This window comes from Callithrix jacchus, chromosome X (assembly GCF_049354715.1).
Source record: "Callithrix jacchus isolate 240 chromosome X, calJac240_pri, whole genome shotgun sequence".
In the NCBI taxonomy this organism is placed as follows: Eukaryota; Metazoa; Chordata; class Mammalia; order Primates; family Cebidae; genus Callithrix; species Callithrix jacchus.
The window spans coordinates 39170292-39188821 of record NC_133524.1 but is presented as its reverse complement, the minus strand read 5'-3'; the positions used below and the strand labels follow the sequence as shown (position 1 = coordinate 39188821).

At 41.3% G+C, this 18530-nt stretch overlaps 1 protein-coding gene across 1 annotated transcript in view; it reads right to left on the bottom strand.

The window, feature by feature from the left end:
• The window catches only part of OTC (ornithine transcarbamylase), a 71191-nt gene extending 62316 nt beyond the window's left edge, over positions 1–8875 (bottom strand). Inside the window, exon 1 of the mRNA XM_002762780.7 lies at positions 8705–8875. Coding sequence (XP_002762826.1) covers positions 8705–8781 — 77 coding nt within the window. The 5' untranslated portion in view covers positions 8782–8875. The remainder of the gene's footprint in view (positions 1–8704) is intronic.
• Between the last annotated feature and the right edge of the window lie 9655 nt (positions 8876–18530).

Genomic DNA, 18530 nt, shown 5'->3' with positions numbered 1-18530 from the left:
CCTGTAGTCCCAGCTACTCGGGAGGCTGAGGCAGGAAAATTGCTTGAACTCAGAAGGTGGAGGTTGCGGTGAGCCGAGATCGTGCCATTGCACTCCAGCCTGGGTAACAAGAGCGAAACTCCGTCTCAAAAAAAAAAACATTGAGAATTATAGTGCTTTATTTCCTTGTAAAAACTCTATCGAAAGTGATTTGTACAGTGCTTACCTTCTCATCAGAGAACTTATAATATAGAGCAAGCATCTTTTCTGTTTTGGTAAAGTGTCATAATTTTTTCGAAGTTTGGATAAACTTTTAACATTTTCCTTTACACTTTCAATGAGGTGTAATATCTCTGAGAGTTCCTTTAATGTGAAGTGTTTTGCTGGTGTTACTTCCCCTGGGACATCTTTATCCTTTTTGTCACAACCACTTTCTGCAGTTATGTCAATGACTTTGTCTTCACTAAGTTCCTCTGGCTGTATATCTATAGCCTTTCAAACAGCAGCAGGGTTACAATTCTATAGTCAGCTGTTTCTTTCAGAACTCAGTTTACATTCAATTCAAATTTAACTTCCACTGCTATCGCATTTTCTTTTTTTTGAAATGGAGTCTCCCTCTGTCGCCCAAGCTGGAGCGCAGTGGCACAATCTTGGCTCACTGCCACCTCTGTCTTCGGGTTCGAACGATTCTCCTGCCTAAGCCTCCAGAGTAGCTTGGGATTACAGGTGTCTGCCACCACACTGGTCTAATTTTTGTAGTTTTTAGTAGAGACAATGTTTTGCCATGTTGACCAGAATGGTCTCGAACTCCTGACCTCAGGTGATCCACCTGCCTCAGCCTCCCAAAGTGCTGGGATTACAGGTGTGAGCCACTGCACCTGGCCATCTCTGCTGTACTTTCATGTGCTGCACTGTCATTATCCATTTTTGTAAAATGTCCATGGGTATATCACTGTGAGAAAAGGAGGCTGCACAGCTATACTCTTTGCTATCTGTATGCTAACTCAATAACGGATGTACCATGACCAATCACCAACAGACTTTGAAAGAAGTGATATATTAGTCACTGATCATGATGTGCTGTGCATGTATTATTTACACGTGGACTGAAGAGTTAGCAATGAAAGTTTCTGCTTTATGAATTACTCACAATTAATACACTATGTTGAATGAAATTTGAACTGCATTCGTAATGGCCTAGTGGTATTAACTAAACTGTGGTAATTGAAATTCGTGTACATTGGGATCTTGTAAAGGAAGGGCCGGCTGAACTCTAAAAGCTTTCCCATCACAGGACTCCTTGATATACCATTCCCTCTGTCCAGAACACTCTCTCCTCAGCTTTCAAAGCTGGCTCCTTCTCATTCTCAGGCTGTAAGCTTAAATATCACCTCCTATGAGATTCCTTCCCTGACTGTACTGTCTAAGTAGTCTTCACTTTACCTTCATTTTGTTCGTAATACTTATAAAAATTTTAATATACATGTATGTGTCTACTTAATGCTTACTTTTACTCTTCTCACTGGATTATATATGATCAGGGGCTTTTCTGTTTTATTCACTAATATATACCCAGTGCTTAGTACAGTGCTTGGAATATAGTAGGCATTCAATAAATATTACATATTACTTTATTTTTTTGAGACAGCATCTTGTTCTGTCACCCAGGCTGGAGTGCAGTGGTGAGATCTCGGCTCACTGCAGTCACCTCCCAGTTTCAAGTGATTCTCCTGGCTCAGCCTCCCGAGTAGCTGGGACCACAGGCACGTGCCACCATGCCAGGCTAATTTTTGTATTTTTTTTTTTTGAGACAGAGTTTCACTGTTGTTACCCAGACGAGTGCAATGGCACAATCTCGGCTCACCGCAACCTCCGCCTCCTGGGTTCAAGCAATTCTCCTGCCTCAGCCTCCCAAGTAGCTGGGACTACAGGCGTGCACCACCATGCCCAGTTAATTTTTGTATTTTTTAGTAGAGACGGGGTTTCACCTAGTTGACTGGGATGGTCTCGATCTCTTGACCTCGTGATCCACCCGTCTTGGCCTCCCAAAGTGCTGGGATTATAGGCATGAGCCACCGCGCCTGGCCTAATTTTTGTATTTTTAGTAGAGACAGGGTTTCACCATGTTGGTCAGGCTGGTCTCGAACTCCTGACCTCAAGTGATCTGCCTGCCTCAGCCTCCCAAATTACTAGGATTACAGGCGTGAGCCACCACACCTGACCTCAATAAATATTTCTTAAGTAAATGAATAAATGATAGTAGGTCTTTAGGGCAGAAGTAAACCAATTTGTGTAAGAAAAAATTCAGGCTGGGTGTGGTGGTTCACACCTATAATCCCAGCACTTTGGGAGGCCAAAGGGAGTGAATCACTTGAGGTTAGGAGTTCTAGACCAACTTGGCCAATGTGGTAAAACCCCATCTCTACTAAAAATACAAAAATTAGCCGGTCATGGTGGTAGATGCCTGTAATCCCACTACTTGGGAGGCTGAGGGAGGAGAACCACTTGAATTTGGGAGGCGGAGGTTGCGGTAAACTGAGATTGTGCCATTGCACTCCAGCCTGGGCCACAGAGGGAGACTCCATCTCAGAAAAGAAATTGCACCACAGCTAATGAGGGGTGTCATGCTGTTTATACCACTGAAAAATCATTAGAGTAGTCACCACCTTTCTCAATTCTATTCAGGAGGTGGGGCAGGAAATGTTAGCTTGGGATAAAGAGTTGTTTTTCATAGATAATCAAGAACTGACCAGGAAAATTTATCACTGAAAGGAAAGCAAACACAATGGTCCCAGTTTAAATTCCTATCCTGTTTACTGTTTCCTCATAGACCTCCCCTTGGCTCCAAATGGAGCTGCCACACCTCTTTCCTAATCTACATAAAAATTAGAAGAGTTCCACAATTTCACCACATTAAAACAGTTCTGACACAGGCCTCTCTTTTTTGTTTCTGGTCTGTATCAAGCATTTTCTTGCTTTTGGGTGATAAAGCCTCGCTTGAATTAGCCAGGTAAGACTGCTGCCCATCAATGGCTATTAAGTTCCCCTAGAGACCTCATTCCTCAACAAGAGACAGCCTGCTCTGGTTCACAAGCACCAGAACCAGGGCCAAATGCATTATCTGAGTCTCCTGTAAAATGCTTGCTTTTCTTGTACCAAAGTGCACAAAAAGTAAATCAGAGTAAATAAGAAATCTCCTTGGTACACCAGACATAAACCACATCATTATTCTTCAGCCTGCACATAAGAGGGAGGATGTAATGTTGTGGGAAACAATGGGAAGCACGTACCAATATTCCATCATAACTGTCACTGGTCTTGTCGGAGCCAGAGCCTTTGAAAAAGGCAAGACTAGTTCTTTACATTCATTTTATTCCTTGAAAAAATAATTACAGAGATTTCTTAACCCCAAATCATTGAATGCTAAGAAGCTAAGCCAAGGTAATAAGAGATCCTTGTATTAACTTTACCCAAATATCTTCCTAGCTAGAAAATGGAAGAGTATTCGCTACTGACAGAATGAAGCCTTTCATTGCTAGTGTCTGCATTTTCCAATTCTGGTGAACTGGGGGATGGGAGAGACTTGGATGTATTCCTGGTATAATTGTATTTTATTGGAAGAGAAAGTGCTTGATTTGAGTAAAATGTGGTCAGTCAGAAACTGATTTTGCCAGAGTAGGAAAAAATTCAGTGTTAAATGATACTCTGATCCCCATGGACAATTTGAGATAAAGACTTTAACTTCTGGAGATGTAAGAGGGGGCCAATGGGCCTATGACTGAGATTTTTATGTTTCTTTAACCTTGCATTAATGCAAGAGCTAAGGCATATTTTCTTGTGTGTGTGTGTGTGTGTGTGTGTGTGTGTGTGCGCGCCTGTCTTTACTGAGATATTCTGGCTGTACCTAAAAAAAAATTATTAAGCAAAGGTAGATTGGCCAACTTGATCAATGCAAAGGAATCAAAGTAATACAAGCAATGAAATGAAAATACCAGTGTCTTTAAATATTTGAATTGTAGTCCTAGTTCAGTTCAGATTTAGGAATAAACAATGGCTTGGGAAAGTTATTTGCCATCTCAAGCCTCAATTCTTCGTCTGAAAATTTAAGAAACTGAACGAAATCAACGGTTCTCTGTGTCTATGTCTTCCCCCACACTCATGAAGTTTGTAAACTGGGGCCACGCGAATTTTCAGTGGCCTAACTTTAATTCTGTCCCCTTCTTTCCTTCTCAAAAAGGCATATTAGAATGCATGCAAGAGAAAGGAGCTTTATTTTCACCAAAAAATAAAAACCTTGCACTGATTCCACTGATGTCAAAAAAACTCACAAATTATTTCCAAATTTACTTACTTTCCTATTAATAATAACAATAATAATGTATTAATAAAAATTTACTTGAAACCCTCCTTACTGTTGCCACATACCCATATGTGATATGAATTACTGATAGAGTCAGGAGACAGCCAGGGTCCCCCCAGTCCCCAGCGAAACCCCATGGTCAAGCCTAAAACAGCCTGTAGGCTGAAAAACAGGATTGCTTGTCCTGGATGAGGCCTGCCCTTTCCCCCAACTCCCCTGACTGATTTTTTCTGAATAATGCTCCTGGGAGGACAGGGTGGGGCTTCTGGGAGGTTCGCAGGTGGGGAGGAGCTGGGCCTCTCCTATTCCTGGCATTCAGTCTGTGAGATGGCGGCCTGTTAACAGGAACCCCTCTGGCTTTGCTGAGTTTTTTACCTTTTTGCCCAATAAATTCCACTCCCCTTCACCCTTCAAAGTGTCTTCGAGCCTAACCTTTCCTGGTCTTGTGACAAGAACATTATTATTGATCACTGAGTGACTAGTGGTTTCTAAGATACCTTAGATCATTAATATTCTAAAATTGTGAAACTTCCCATCTGAAAACTGAAGAATTCAGATGAAGGCTAGATTTCTGCAGACCTACTATTAAAGGTCTGGAAACCTGAAACTGTCAAAAATCAGGTGGCTCACACCTGTAATCCCAGCACTTTTGGAGGCTGAGGCGGGTGGATCACGAGGTCAAGAGATCGAGACCATCCTGGTCAACATGGTGAAACCCCATCTCTACTAAAAATGCAAAAAATTAGCTGGGCATAGTGGTGCGTGCCTGTAATCCCAGCTACTCGGGAGACTGAGGCAGGAGAATTGCCTGAACCCAGAAGGCAGAGGTTGCGGTGAGCCGAGATCGCACTATTGCACTCCAGCCTGGGTAACAAGAGCGAAGCTCTGTCTCAAAAAAAAAAAAAAAAAAAAAAATCAGTGGCTTCTTTTATCTAAGTTAAATTACTAAATATAAACCAGGAAACAAATTCCACTGTTGGCGAAGGAAAACATCATGACCCCATTCAATTTTTGGTGCCATCTCTTTTATGGTTTTCTGAAGTGAAGTGAATTTTTTTTTTTTTGAGACAGATTTTCCCTCTGTCACCCAGGCTGTAGTGCATTGGCGTGATCTCGGCTCACTGCAACATCCGCCTCCCAAGTTCAAGTGATTCTTCTGCCTCAGCCTCCTGAGTAGCTGGGATTACAGATGTGTGCCACCAGGCTCGGCTAATTTTTATTTTTATTTTTATTTTTAGTAGAGATGCGATTTTACCATGTTGGCCAGACCGGTCTTGAACTCCTGACTTCAGGTGATCCATCCACCTCAGCCTCCCAAAGTGCTGGGATTACAAGCGTAAGCCACCGCACTTGGCTGAGGTGATGTTTTTTAAAGGCATTCATATTAAGTTTTGACGTTGTGAATAATCAAAGTGCACTGTTTTCTCTCCTCTATGCGAGAACATGAATGTCTTACAACACGTTGCCTGTATGTCCATGTGTGTATGGATGGGCATGTGTGACAGATGGGGGGGGATCATAATGAGTTATGTGAACCCTTATAGAGGTCTGGAATGAAATACCTGAAAACCAGTCACCTGTGGCTCCAATCCATAACCTCCACAGAATTGGGTGGCTTAGCTCAATATTCTCTGAATAAATTTCTATTTGTGAGATGAAATTGAACTGCGCTTGCAAATTGGTCTTTTCTGATAAAGAAAGAGATTTTTTTTTAGTCTTTTCTTAAAAAGCTCTAAGTGTTTTCCCTAAAAGACAACAAATCATAGGACATTCTCTATTACCCAAACACAGCAAGCCTTTAGAGCTTTGTTAATGACATGGAAAGCCTGTGAATTGGGTGTTTTCAGCAGTCTTGGTTTCTGATTCTATTGATTTTGTTTAAAAAAATTAACTGACTAAAAGTGATTGATCCATGGGCTGTGTGGATGGCTTCAGCCTCACTTAACCTATTATTTTATCATGTCCATGGCAATATGGCTGCTCACTTCAAAACTGTGATTCCTATTTTGTGGCACTATCAAACTCTAACCATATATTTCCTATTACTCTGGAGTAGTAAACTCACACAGTACGTTACTTAACAAGGGCTCTCCACCTTTCCCAAGAAATACGGGAGAAAAAAATAATGTGAATCCCTGTGAAACACTGAAAATCAGAGTAAAAACATAGAACAGGCAGAGTTGACAGGGAGTTTTTCTCTGTTATTGAGGGCTTTGTCAAAGGTTACAGGTCTTATTGGAGATCAGAAATTCTGAATTTATCTAGCCTACAGGTAGTGCAACTAACTAATACAGTAGGAAAGTAAAATACCTATGCCACATGAGAATGCATGTCGAAACCATTTCGACATTATCTCACTTTTCAATAGAGATTCACGCTATTGAGTTTCGAACAACATGGGTGACTTGAGGCTTTCACATTTTCAAATAACACGTTTGGATTTGGGCTGATTTAGGCATACTTTTGCGCCAGCTCCCATTCACTGTAAGAAATAGCTCACCAGGATTTTCAGAAACGTAGTCTGGCTCCTGGATATAGACAGTAGTGTATTAGTAAATACACAAACACACACACACACACACACACACACACGCCCAACTCCTTGGAAGAGGTTTTACTTGCAATATTTAACTTGTAATAAGTATTTTAAAAATCAATTATCACTGTAATTTTCAAAGAACAGTATAAGTTTAAGTTCCAGACTTTGGTTATTCATTCAGTTGGATCTTTTCAACTCAGTGATGATGTCTTGTTAAAAACTATGGAATAAAATTTCATCATATTTTTATCTGATGTAACTCAGTGTAGTGGAATACTAAAATAAATAATGAATATTGGTCTGTCACTTTTAAGGTTTCATATACATGATCTCATTGATTGTCACCAAACTATGACTTCATGTAGCTGGAGTAAAGTATATTTTTATTTTATTTACTAGTGTATCTCCAACTCCTTGATAGAACATGGCACAAGGTAGAAGTTCAATTATTTGTTGAATGAATGATTGAAACACCCTGTAATATAGGCAGAACAAGTATTAACTTTTTTTCCATTTTATAGATGAAACAACATTGCAGAAAAGTTTAGTGACTTGTTCAAGGTCATATAGCCAGCAAGGGTGGTGGTAGGCCTTGAACCTAGTTCTTTCGACTTTTCTCCACGTTGTTATCTAGTCCAACTGGCATGGATTGGTAAACCCCGTAATCATAAGAGAAGTGAAACAATTTCAACTGAATATTTGAGCTATTTAAGAAATAAAAATTACATTTCCTCCCAAAATAAAATAAGAGAAGGCATTATTCCATGGCTCTGAGGTCTCATCTATAGACCTCAGAGCCAGAATGACACCTTAAATGATATTATAAATTAAGCCTATAATACTTAGGTATTAGGCTCTCTTCTTTCAGTTGGATCTTTTCAACTCAGTGACGATGTCTTGTTAAAAAGCCTTATATTCACTAAAGAAGTAGTGCCAATGGTGGAGTCCAGAGAACCTAGAACTGTCATATGGTCCAGAGAAGGGATACCCATGGCCACTGTCACAGGTCCACTTTCTAACAATAGAAGGAAACTTCAGACTAAAAGCTTCTTCCTTAAGAAAGTCGGGGAGGTTGTTTAAGGTTATAAAGAAGCTCTGTGGAAATTCTATCTGATTATTCACAAGAAACTGTTCTAAAAGCCTTCTGATAGTGATGTCTCCACCTGATGGCCTTGCTTACCCAGCTAACTCATATCCCCTGTTCCCTTCCCCTTCTCTTTCCCCTTCCCCGCTGACACACTACATGCCATCTTCAACAACATGTGCAATGGTTGTAAACAGGATGCAAACTTTTATAATGAATTCTTTGGAGACAGCCTGCTTTGCACATGCCAGCAAAAATTTCAGGAATGGTTTTTCAAACTCGTATTTTGTTTACAAATATCATTATCCCCATCGCATATAAGGCTTCTTTGCAGCGGCTTTGTCAGTATTTATTAGCTGCTATTTGGAGTCTGTTTTTTCAAAGGAACCGATTAGTCTCAACACCCTAGAGTGAAATATCATTTTCTAGCAAGCCCAAATACAAGCTGAAGGCCTTGTGTAAGTTACTTCCCCAAATTTCCTTCAGCTACTTGCTTGTTTAGAATGTACACAAAAGGAAGATGTCAAGAACATTTAGTCTGTTATACCTGCCATGGGTGGCTTCCCCTACAGCACACAATGAAATGTGATTACAGAACAACTGAGAAATGAAAGCTCCGCTGAAAGTAGAGGCAACTGTCTCAAATAAGAGTTAAGCAGAGTGTGGCACCACACTCTGCAGAGAGGCCTTACTGCATCACCACAGTTCCTAAATCAAACACAAATCTCTGACCATCACTTACCGAAAATTTCGAACCATGACGTTGTGACCATTTCTAAAAGCTGCGTTGTTTAACAGGATCCTCAGATTAAACAGCATCTTCTTTTAACAGTAAAAAGGATGATTCTATGCTCTTGAAAACTCCACAGCAAGTTAGCCAGCGGAGGCCACCTAAAAACTAAGAAATGTGTTCAGTTGCAGTGAGGGAGCAAAGGTAATATCACCCTTCAGCTTCCTTATCAAAGTCCCCTAGCTAGAGATACCACAGGGCAGAGTACAGGAGCATTTGAATTTTATGCCAAGCTCCACTACTGTGTATTTTTGTAGAAGAAATCCTACTCTTTTAGTGCCCAGCCTCCTCATTTTTCATAATATATTTATACTGTCACATGCATGTACAAAATAAATTTACAAGTACTCATTGAGCATATAATATATGCAAGGCACTGCAGTTCTGGCTGCTGTGAAGGTACATAGAAGTAACTCATTTAGAAAATGCAAATTAGCACTGCATAAACAGCATTAAGTAGTACTATTCTCATTTATTTCATTTTTCTACTTCTAATTGCCAGTCTTTCCACAAAAACAAATAGAAAGTAGTCCTCTGGAAACTATTTGGGGGTGCAAGAAGATAGAGAAGGTATAGTAAAATATCTCAGTCCTAGAGCTCCCCTTGTGCCTTGCACATAAGTCTTCAATAAAGAAAGAGTTGCTGGCTGGGGCTGTGGCTGACACCTATAATCGCAGCACTTTGGGAGGCCGAGGCAGGTGGATCACTTGAGCTAGGAGTTGGAGACAAGCCTGACCAATGTGGCGAAACCCTGTCTCTACCAAAAATACAAAAATTAGCCTAGCCTGGTGGTGTATACCTGTAATCCCAGCTACTCCGGAGGCTGAGGCATGAGAATCGCTTGAACCCAGGAGACGGAAGTTGCAGTGAACCAAGATTGCACCATTGTACTGCAGCCTGGGAGATAGAGACTCAGGAAAGGAAAAAGGAAAGGAAAGGAAAGCAAAAGAAGGGAAGGGAAGGGGAGTAGAGGGGAGGGAAGGGGAAGGGAGGGGAAGGGAGGGGAGGGGAGGGGAGGGGAGGGGAGGGGAAGGAAAGGAGGAAGGAAGTGTTGTATCAGACCTAGCACAGAAAGTCAACACCAGGACAAAAGTATGCCAAATTGCAGGGTTTATTGCCGGCGACCATGGAGGACTCACGTCTCTCCAACCCGTGGCAGAGAAAGAAGAGTGACAAGACCTTTTTATACCTGCAAAACCACTTTGGGAGTGGGAGTGAGGAGCAGAGATGGGATGAAAGGCTGTAAATCACCTCCTAGGCTGAGACGAGGGTGGGGGGCTCCAGACATTCCGAGGGCTAGGGAGAGATTTGCAGAAGTCAAGATAACCATTTGCTTACACATCATCTGGGTAGGAGTTACTTGGCGCCAGAATGGAATTATTCGGGGGTGCTTACTCTGGCCATTACTGGTGATCAAAGGCCAGCAATTTTGGCAGTTACAGATAAGAGAAAGTATGCAGCTTTACCTCTCTTTGCATTTTTCAAGTTAAACTGAGTAGTTTACAGAAGCCATGGCTAGCAGTCATTGTGAGGAGAATGGAAACAGTTTTGTCTTTTTATAAAATGGCATTGTACAGGTTCTAACTCTAGCTGTGATATAGCTATATCACAGAAGGAAGAGAGAAAGAAGAGGGGAGGGGAGGGGAGGGGAGGGGAGGGGAGGGGAGGGGAGGGGAGGGGAGGGGAGGGGAGGGGAGGGGAGGGGAGGGGAGGGGAGGGGAGGGGAGGGGAGGGGAGGGGAGGGGAGGGGAGGGGAGGGGAGGAATAGTTGCCTATTGATTCTAGCAGGAGCCCACAGTAGAAGTGGGAAGTGAGGATACCATATGCTCCTCCTCTTGCAGCTTATTCAGATCACTAAAGGGCTGTCTGCAACCTCACATTTATTCACTTATCCTCAGTTATAAATCATATGATTCAATCTATTCTGTTTCAGAAACCAGGCTACACTGAAGTTTCAGAAAGAGAAGATGACATCACATTTGCAGAGTTCACAGTTCAGTAAAGGTGGTATGATTTGTAAACAAATATCCATAATACAAGCCTATAGGAGAGGTCCAGACTAAATTGTCCACCTTCAGAGAAGAGGGAGAGCTCTAAGGTAGGAAGGGTAGGAGGAAGGAGAGGTGGGGCAGGGGCAGGGCTGCCTCTTCTGGTCAATCTATATGACTTTAGCAAACCCAGGTAAATATTTGCTAGAAATTTGTAGAATACCAAAAAGTGTTATTTAATAACCAACTATGGCTACTTCAGGAGCCGAGATGTTTGTGATGTCATAATACTAGTAGATAAATAAATATTGACACCATTTCCTTCTACTTACAGAGAATGATGTGAGATGAAGTGAGGGGAAAGACTGACATTTCCAAATGTCTGTCAGATCTTCCGTTCTGGAAAGAATATTTGAGGCAGAAGCAACTGCTTGCAAAGTCACAGAGATGAGAAGGGAGAGAGTGAATTTGAAAACATGATAAAGCATCTTTGAAGAGGCAAACAAGGCCACTTGTTGAATAGGTTTCAGAGAGCAAAAGAATTCCATGTAATACAGGAGGGAAGTTGAATGTTTGCATGGAGCTTGAGGGAGAAGAACCCAAACCACATGCTAATATAAAGTCCATAGCTTTACCCCATATCTTCACTGAACTGTGCTAGCCATACACACAACTCATAATGGTAATGATTGGAGAGAAATCAAGAAGTGTCGGCAGTTCCATGCTAGAGAGTACAGTCAGCATTTTCAAGATGCCAAAGCAACTCACAAACCCTCCCAACACTGCAGAGGCAGAAACTCAAAGCCAGAGGGAACTAAGAAAAAGTTAAGATACCAGTAACTGCCAGAGAAATGGGAAAAGGGAGCTGCAACGCAGTGGGATGAAGTTGAAGGCAATTTCACTGAATCTCAAAAGGCAGGACATCTCAATGGACTTGTAATCCTAGCTACTTGGGAGGCTGAGGCATGAGAATCACTTGAACCCAGGAGACAGAGGTTGCAGTGAGTCAAGATTGCACCACTGTTGAGGGGTAGATTTCAACTACCCAGCTTCTGCTGATTGTGTCATATGTGGAGTCTGTTTTACTTTACAGGCTCTGATGTTCATCCTCAGAATTTATCCAAGGGCTCTTATTAACCCCATGATCCCTCTAATTCAATTTTAACTTCCTTGTTTGGGTACTAATCTAGTTATCTTTGTTCACCTAGCCTTCTATCCATCCATTTTTCTCTGCCACCATCAACAATTGTGCAGCCATCATAAGCCAATTCTCTGAGCTGTGTGGGTTCTGAGAGATAGAGTGATAAACAGGAGTGATGAGTTCCTTCCCATATAGAATTCACCATTTGGAATGACTCCAGAGTATGATTTCTGTCTCTGTTCTCCCACCCCAAACATCTTAACCAGGGGAGGGGCTGGTTACCTGCTCCCTTGCTTCGAGCCACAGGAGACCTCCAGCTTGACTTGACCCTCATCCAACTTCTATCATCAGGGGGTGGGGATTAGAAGGGGTTCCTGAAAAGGTGGCACTGATTTTTGATGAATTGCAAGAATCAGAAAATAGTCAAAACTGGAGGGAGCTACAAAGGATATTGTAGCAAAAAAGGGAATCTGTGAGTAGACCCAAAGAAAGGAACTAATAGAGTGTGTAGGATAACAACAAATGATATATAACTGGAAAAATACACTCCATCATTGGCCATTGAAATGAAGCCCCACCACCACCAACCATACAATGAAGACAAAAAACTATGATTGTCTGTGTCCCGTTTATATCCCCTTGGCATTCTGTCTTCCCCTAAGTACCTGCCACTCTTAATGCAAACACCCACTGCTATCTTCTTGAGGATAAACTTCTCATATTCCTCACTCTTCATGCGGGTGGCTTAGTCCATTTTGTGTTGCTGTAACAGAATACCACAGACTGGGATAGTTTGATTTGGCTCACAGTTCTGGAGGCTGGGAAGTCCAAGAGCATGGTTCTGGCATCTGCAGAGGGCCTTTGTGCATTGTCATCCCATGGCAGAAGGTAGAAGGGCAAGAGAGGGTGAGAGGGAGAGACAGAGATGGTTGAAATTGCTTTTGTAACAACCTATTCTCTCGATAACAAAACCCACTCCTGTGATAACCACATTAATCTATTTTTTTTTTTTTGAGACGGAGTTTCGCTGTTGTTACCCAGACTGGAGTGCAATGGCACGATCTCGGCTCACTGCAACCTCCACCTTCTGGGTTCAAGCAATTCTCCTGCCTCAGCCTCCCGAGTAGCTGGAACTACAGGCGTGCACCACCATGCCCAGCTAATTTTTGTATTTTTGTTTTTTTAGTAGAGATGGGGTTTCACCGTGTTGACCAGGATGGTCTCGATCTCTTGACCTCGTGATCCACCCGCCTCGGCCTCCCAAAGTGCTGGGATTATAGGCGTGAGCCACTGCGCCTGGCGATAACCACATTAATCTATTAATGAGGACAGGTTCTAAACATCTCTTCATGTTATAAACATCTCTTAACAGTCCCACCTCTTACTACCATCACAATGCCACTTATATTTCAACACAAGCTTTTCAGGTGATATACAAATTATAGCAGTGGCAGCTATGAGGCATATTTTACATGCTCCCCAAAAGGTTCCCAGTGGAGTTGAACCTCAATTGCCCACAGTAATAACCTGCTCATCAATCTGACCCTGTATTAGCTGCCTTCCCTTCCCTGTCTCATTTCCCTCACTACCCTACCAGTGCTTCCTGGGACCACCTCCTAAATCAACTATTTAGACCCAAATTCCTTCCTTAGTGTCTGTTTCTCTGGAAACTCAACTTTTGCCCAGGTCTGCCTTCTCAACAGTTTTGCAACACAGCTTCTTGTTCTTTCCCCACCCCCGACCTTCTATCTTTGAGTTGGTACCTGGCTTTCTGTGTCAACAACTTGGTCCCCAATACCATATTGCAGCCTCACTCTCAAGTTTAGTCCCAGTTAGCCTGTAAATAGTGGTATGCTGGTAAATGTCTAATAACTAGCTCCTCAAACAAAGAAAATAAGCTCTGAATTGTAGCAGTCTGATTTGTAAGGTATAAGTATTCCCACCACTGTCAATTTCAAGCTACTAATGTGACATCACTGAACACAGAGATGAACAGAGAGGCATAAAAATAGCTCTTGCAGGCTACTGTGAGCTGGCTCCGGAATAGCAGTGTCTACTACTCCCATCCGGAAAGGAGGACTGTCTCAAGGTTTGGAAAGAAATATTAAAGCCAGATTGCTGTGGGCCTTGAAAGCCAGATTATCAAGTTAAGAATTTAAACTGTAGTCAAAGGAAGATTATTAAAGTTTCGGAGCTGGGGCAGACAAGAAGACACATGTCATTATTTGCATTGGGTTTTGAAACTATTAACCTTGGGCCATTGTATGAGAAGTGCAATGTGAATAAAACAGAGACAAAGAGGTTATTGTGTGATAACACACATTAGGGCTGTGGAAATAGAAAACAGGAGCTGGATGCAAGAGAGATTTAGGAATTAGAATTCACCTATCAGGAAAATTTATCAGATGTTGAGGGAAGGGAGATGGAGAAGTTAATGAGATGCTAGGATTTCACGTTTATCCTATTACTGAGAATAAAATTCCAAATAGCCAAATCTTGCTATTGGGGATATAAAGAATGTTAGTTCTCTGACATTTTGAGCCTTTAAGTATCTGTATAAACTTGAAATATTTCTTTGAAATTGCCACTGTGCTTCCCTAGTAAAATCCAAGCACTGAAGAGGGAATCAATGTGATATAAAGGAAAGAATGACGAGAATGATGTTTGAAGATCAAATGTGACCTCTGGCTCAGTCACTATCTTATGGTGAAATTGGCTAAGTCGTTTGGTACCCTCAGAGTTCTCACCTGTCCAACTAAATAAAATGAGTTATTATAGCACTTTGGAAATTTTAACATGCTAACCAAATGTGAGGTATAGTGTCTAAGAGCCTGGGCATAGACAGCTATTACCAAAAAAATACTGCAAATCTGAGATCCATACAGACAAGACATATGGCTATTACTGCAGTGAGAAGCTCTGATTTGTTTCAGAGTGTTGCTAGTTACATAAATAATTTTTATAGCTGGTTGCCTAGAATCTTTAAGATCCTAAGAAGCCACAGCATTTACATGCAGTGCACACTAGGTAAGTCTTCCGAGTTCTGTGGGATTGTTGCTCATGAGCTATTTTCCACTGGATATGGACAAAGAAGCTTGTATCCTTGTCTGAGACCAGTAGCCACTCTGTGACAATGAGGGGAAGTAGCCTTAGAAGGAAGCTGTGGTTGGCTAAGTGGAAGAAGTAAGGAATCTTAGTCATTTAGGACAGCACTGAGCTGCAAAATCAACCAGCCTCATCTCATGAGCCTCCCTACCACTTGGCACTTCATTATGTGAAATAGCAAATGTCCTTATAGATGGACAATTCCTCTGATTTGGGGTTTTCGTACTCGAAATCAAATGTATGCTAACTAATGCATAATTTAGCTTAGGTTTTTGAAGGTTTGTTTCTCATATAACAACATGAAAAAAAAGTTCTAGATGTGGGTTCTACTTCAGAATCTATTTTTTGGTTGAATAACCTTGGGGAAGTCAGTTACCTTAACTGCAAATGGAAATCAATAATCTCTTACAAATTTTCTTATGTTAAATGAATGTACTTGATGTGTTTTGTTATTTAAAAAATGCCACATTAGCATATCATAAACTTAACATTTTTTTAGCCTAAGTGCTTTGAGTTGTAAAACATGTATAGATTTGGGCCGGGCCTGGTGGCTCACGCCTGTAATCTAAGCACTTTGGAGGCCAAGGCGGGTGGATCACCTGAGGTTGGGAGTTCATGACCAGCCTGACCAACATGTTGAAACCCAGTCTTTAAAAAGAAAAAAAAAATTTAAAAACAAAAAAACAAAAAACATGTATAGATTTGTAAAATTAACAACCACCGCAGTCAGAATGCAGAATGGTTCCATCACTCCAGAAAACTCTCTTTGAAATCCCTTTGTAATCACATCCTTTTCTCTTTTAATCCCTGGTATACTGATCTTCTCTTCTCTCCCCTATAGTTTTGCCTTTTCCAGAGTGTGACATAATTGGAACCGTACACTATGTGGTATTTTTGGACTGGCTCCTTAGCATAATGTCTTTGAGATTTACCCATGTTGTTGTGTGTATCACTACTATGTTCCTTTTTATTGTTGAGTAGTATTCCATTGTATCACTATATCATAGTTTATTTATTTATTTATTTATTTATTTATTTTTGAGTCGGAGTTTCGCTCTTGTTACCCAGGCTGGAGTGCAATGGCGCGATCTCGGCTCACCGCAACCTCCACCTCCTGCGTTCAGGCAATTCTCCTGCCTCAGCCTCCTGAGTAGCTGGGATTACAGGCACGCGCCACCATGCCCAGATAATTTTTTGTATTTTTGGTAGAGACGGGGTTTCACCGTATTGACCAGGATGGTCTCGATCTCTTGACCTCGTGATCCACCCGCCTCAGCCTCCCAAAGTGCTGGGATTACCGTGCCCGGCCTATCATAGTTTATTTATCCATTTCCCCATCAAAGGGCAATTGAGTTGTTTCCTGCTTGGGGAGTTTGTAAATAGAGCTACTACAAACATTCGTATATAGGTTTTTGTGTGAAGATGAGTTTTATTTATCTACGGTAACTAGGACTAGAATAGCTGTACATATGGTAGTTATATGTTATGTTTAACTTTTGAAGAAACTGTCATATGGTTTTACAGAGTTAGTATACTATTTTGCAATCTCAACAGTAATGCATGAGAGGTCCATTTGTTCCACAACCTTTCCAGTACTTGGTATTGTAAATATTTTTCATTGTCACCCTAACAGTTACGTAGTACAAATTGTGGTTTTAATTTGCATTTCCCTAAAGTCTAATGATGTTGAGCATCTTTTCATGTCCTTATTTGCTATCCATTTATCTTTCTTGGCAAAATATCTGTTAAATATTTTGCCTACCTTTTTTTTTCTCTTAAAGATTAGAGTCTCACTATGTCACCCATACTAGAATGCAATTGAAACCAACTTTGCAAAATTATGATTGGAACAGTGAAAGCCATCTAACTTAACCGAGTCCATTCTTGCTTCTAACCTTCAAGCTGTCTTTGTTCATTCCTGGGCGTAGGCTGAACTAACGTTGGGAGAAACTTAATTTATAGTTTATGGTTTAAACAAAGTTGGTAACAATCCTTTCCCAAAGCAGACCTTCTTGCCTGGGGACTAGATTGCTTTTGTAGGATTAACATTAGCCACAAGATTAGAAATTATGGTTTAGGATTGGGCATGGTGGCTCACCCCTGTAATCCCAACACTTTAGGAGGCCAAAGTGAGCAGATCACTTAAGGTCAGGAGTTCGAGACCAGCCTGGCCAACATGGTGAAACCTTGTCTCTACTAAAAATACAAAAATTACTCAGGTGTTGTGGCACACACCTGTAATCCTAGCTACTCAAAAGGCTGAGGCAGGAAAATCGCTTGGACCCAGGAGGCGGAGGTTGCAGTGAGCTGAGATTGCACCACTGCATTTCAGCCTGAGTAACAGAGCAAGAGTCCACCTCAAAAAAAAAAAAAAAAAAAAAGAGGAAACGAAAAAAAATTATGGTTTAGGAGTCATGGAGCTGGAGGCTACATATGGATGCCCATTTTCTCTTTTCTTAAGAGTCCTCTATGTCCCAGGTCATATCTAATGTGCTAAAGGACCCCAAAATCTTCATGTGCTAATATTCTAATATTCCCAGAATGCTTGATAAGCTGTAAAGCTCTGCTCTATTGTGGGACTGTATTGTTTTGTGGCTTGGACCTATGTGGAAACTGGCAATAAGAAATAAATTAGAATTATTATAGCAAAGGAAATCACCCTTCAGCTGGCTCCTTTTTTTCTCTCCACATGTATATATGTCACCAAAGGGGCTCCAGATTTACAGAGAATCTGAGAATTACTTTCTTTTTTTATTTTTTTGAGACAGAGTCTCGCTCTGTCACTCAGGCTGGAGTGCAGTGGCACAACCCTGGCTCACTGCAACCTCCACCTCCTGGGTTCAAGTGATCTGAGAGTTACTCTCCAATTAACAAATGGTAATGGTAATGGGAGTTTGTCTAAACATTTTGATTCAGGGGTGTTTTCTTCCTACATCACCACTAGGTATTTGTTTAAACAGGCGGGCCCTAGGGGAAATTGTGAAATCAGTGAAGATTATCTCTGACTCCCTTTCCATCCCTTTTCTTGCCATACCCTTTCAATTGAGGCATTTGGAGAAGGTAGACAGGGTCCCTCATAAGAATAAAATTCTGAACAGAATGTGAAATGCCAATCATCAAATTCAGGTATAATCTCTGTTCTCTCTTGTCATATAGACCACATTTCCCTTGAAATCATTCTTCTGTTAATCATTTACCCTGGAAGTTATTGATTTTAAGCAGAATCCAGAATTTTTTGAGTTTAGATATGGACAAGAATCTCCAGTTTCCATACCTGGTTCTTTTTATTTTGTAATCTGATAAGTTTCTGCATAGAAGACAAGATTAGGAAATGTATAACACATTTTATCAGGTAAGAAAGGGGTAAGTAAACATGGTTAATGACCCAGCCTTGTGTCAGAGGCAGATGAGATGCAAAGGGTGAGGTTCTCTTTCAAGGATGTCCTTTTATCTCTTCAAGTTCCCACCCAGAATCCTAGAGCTATCTCTTCTCCCATAGGCTGATTCCAATTCCTCCCCCTTGGAAGTTCAGAGGTCAAACTGT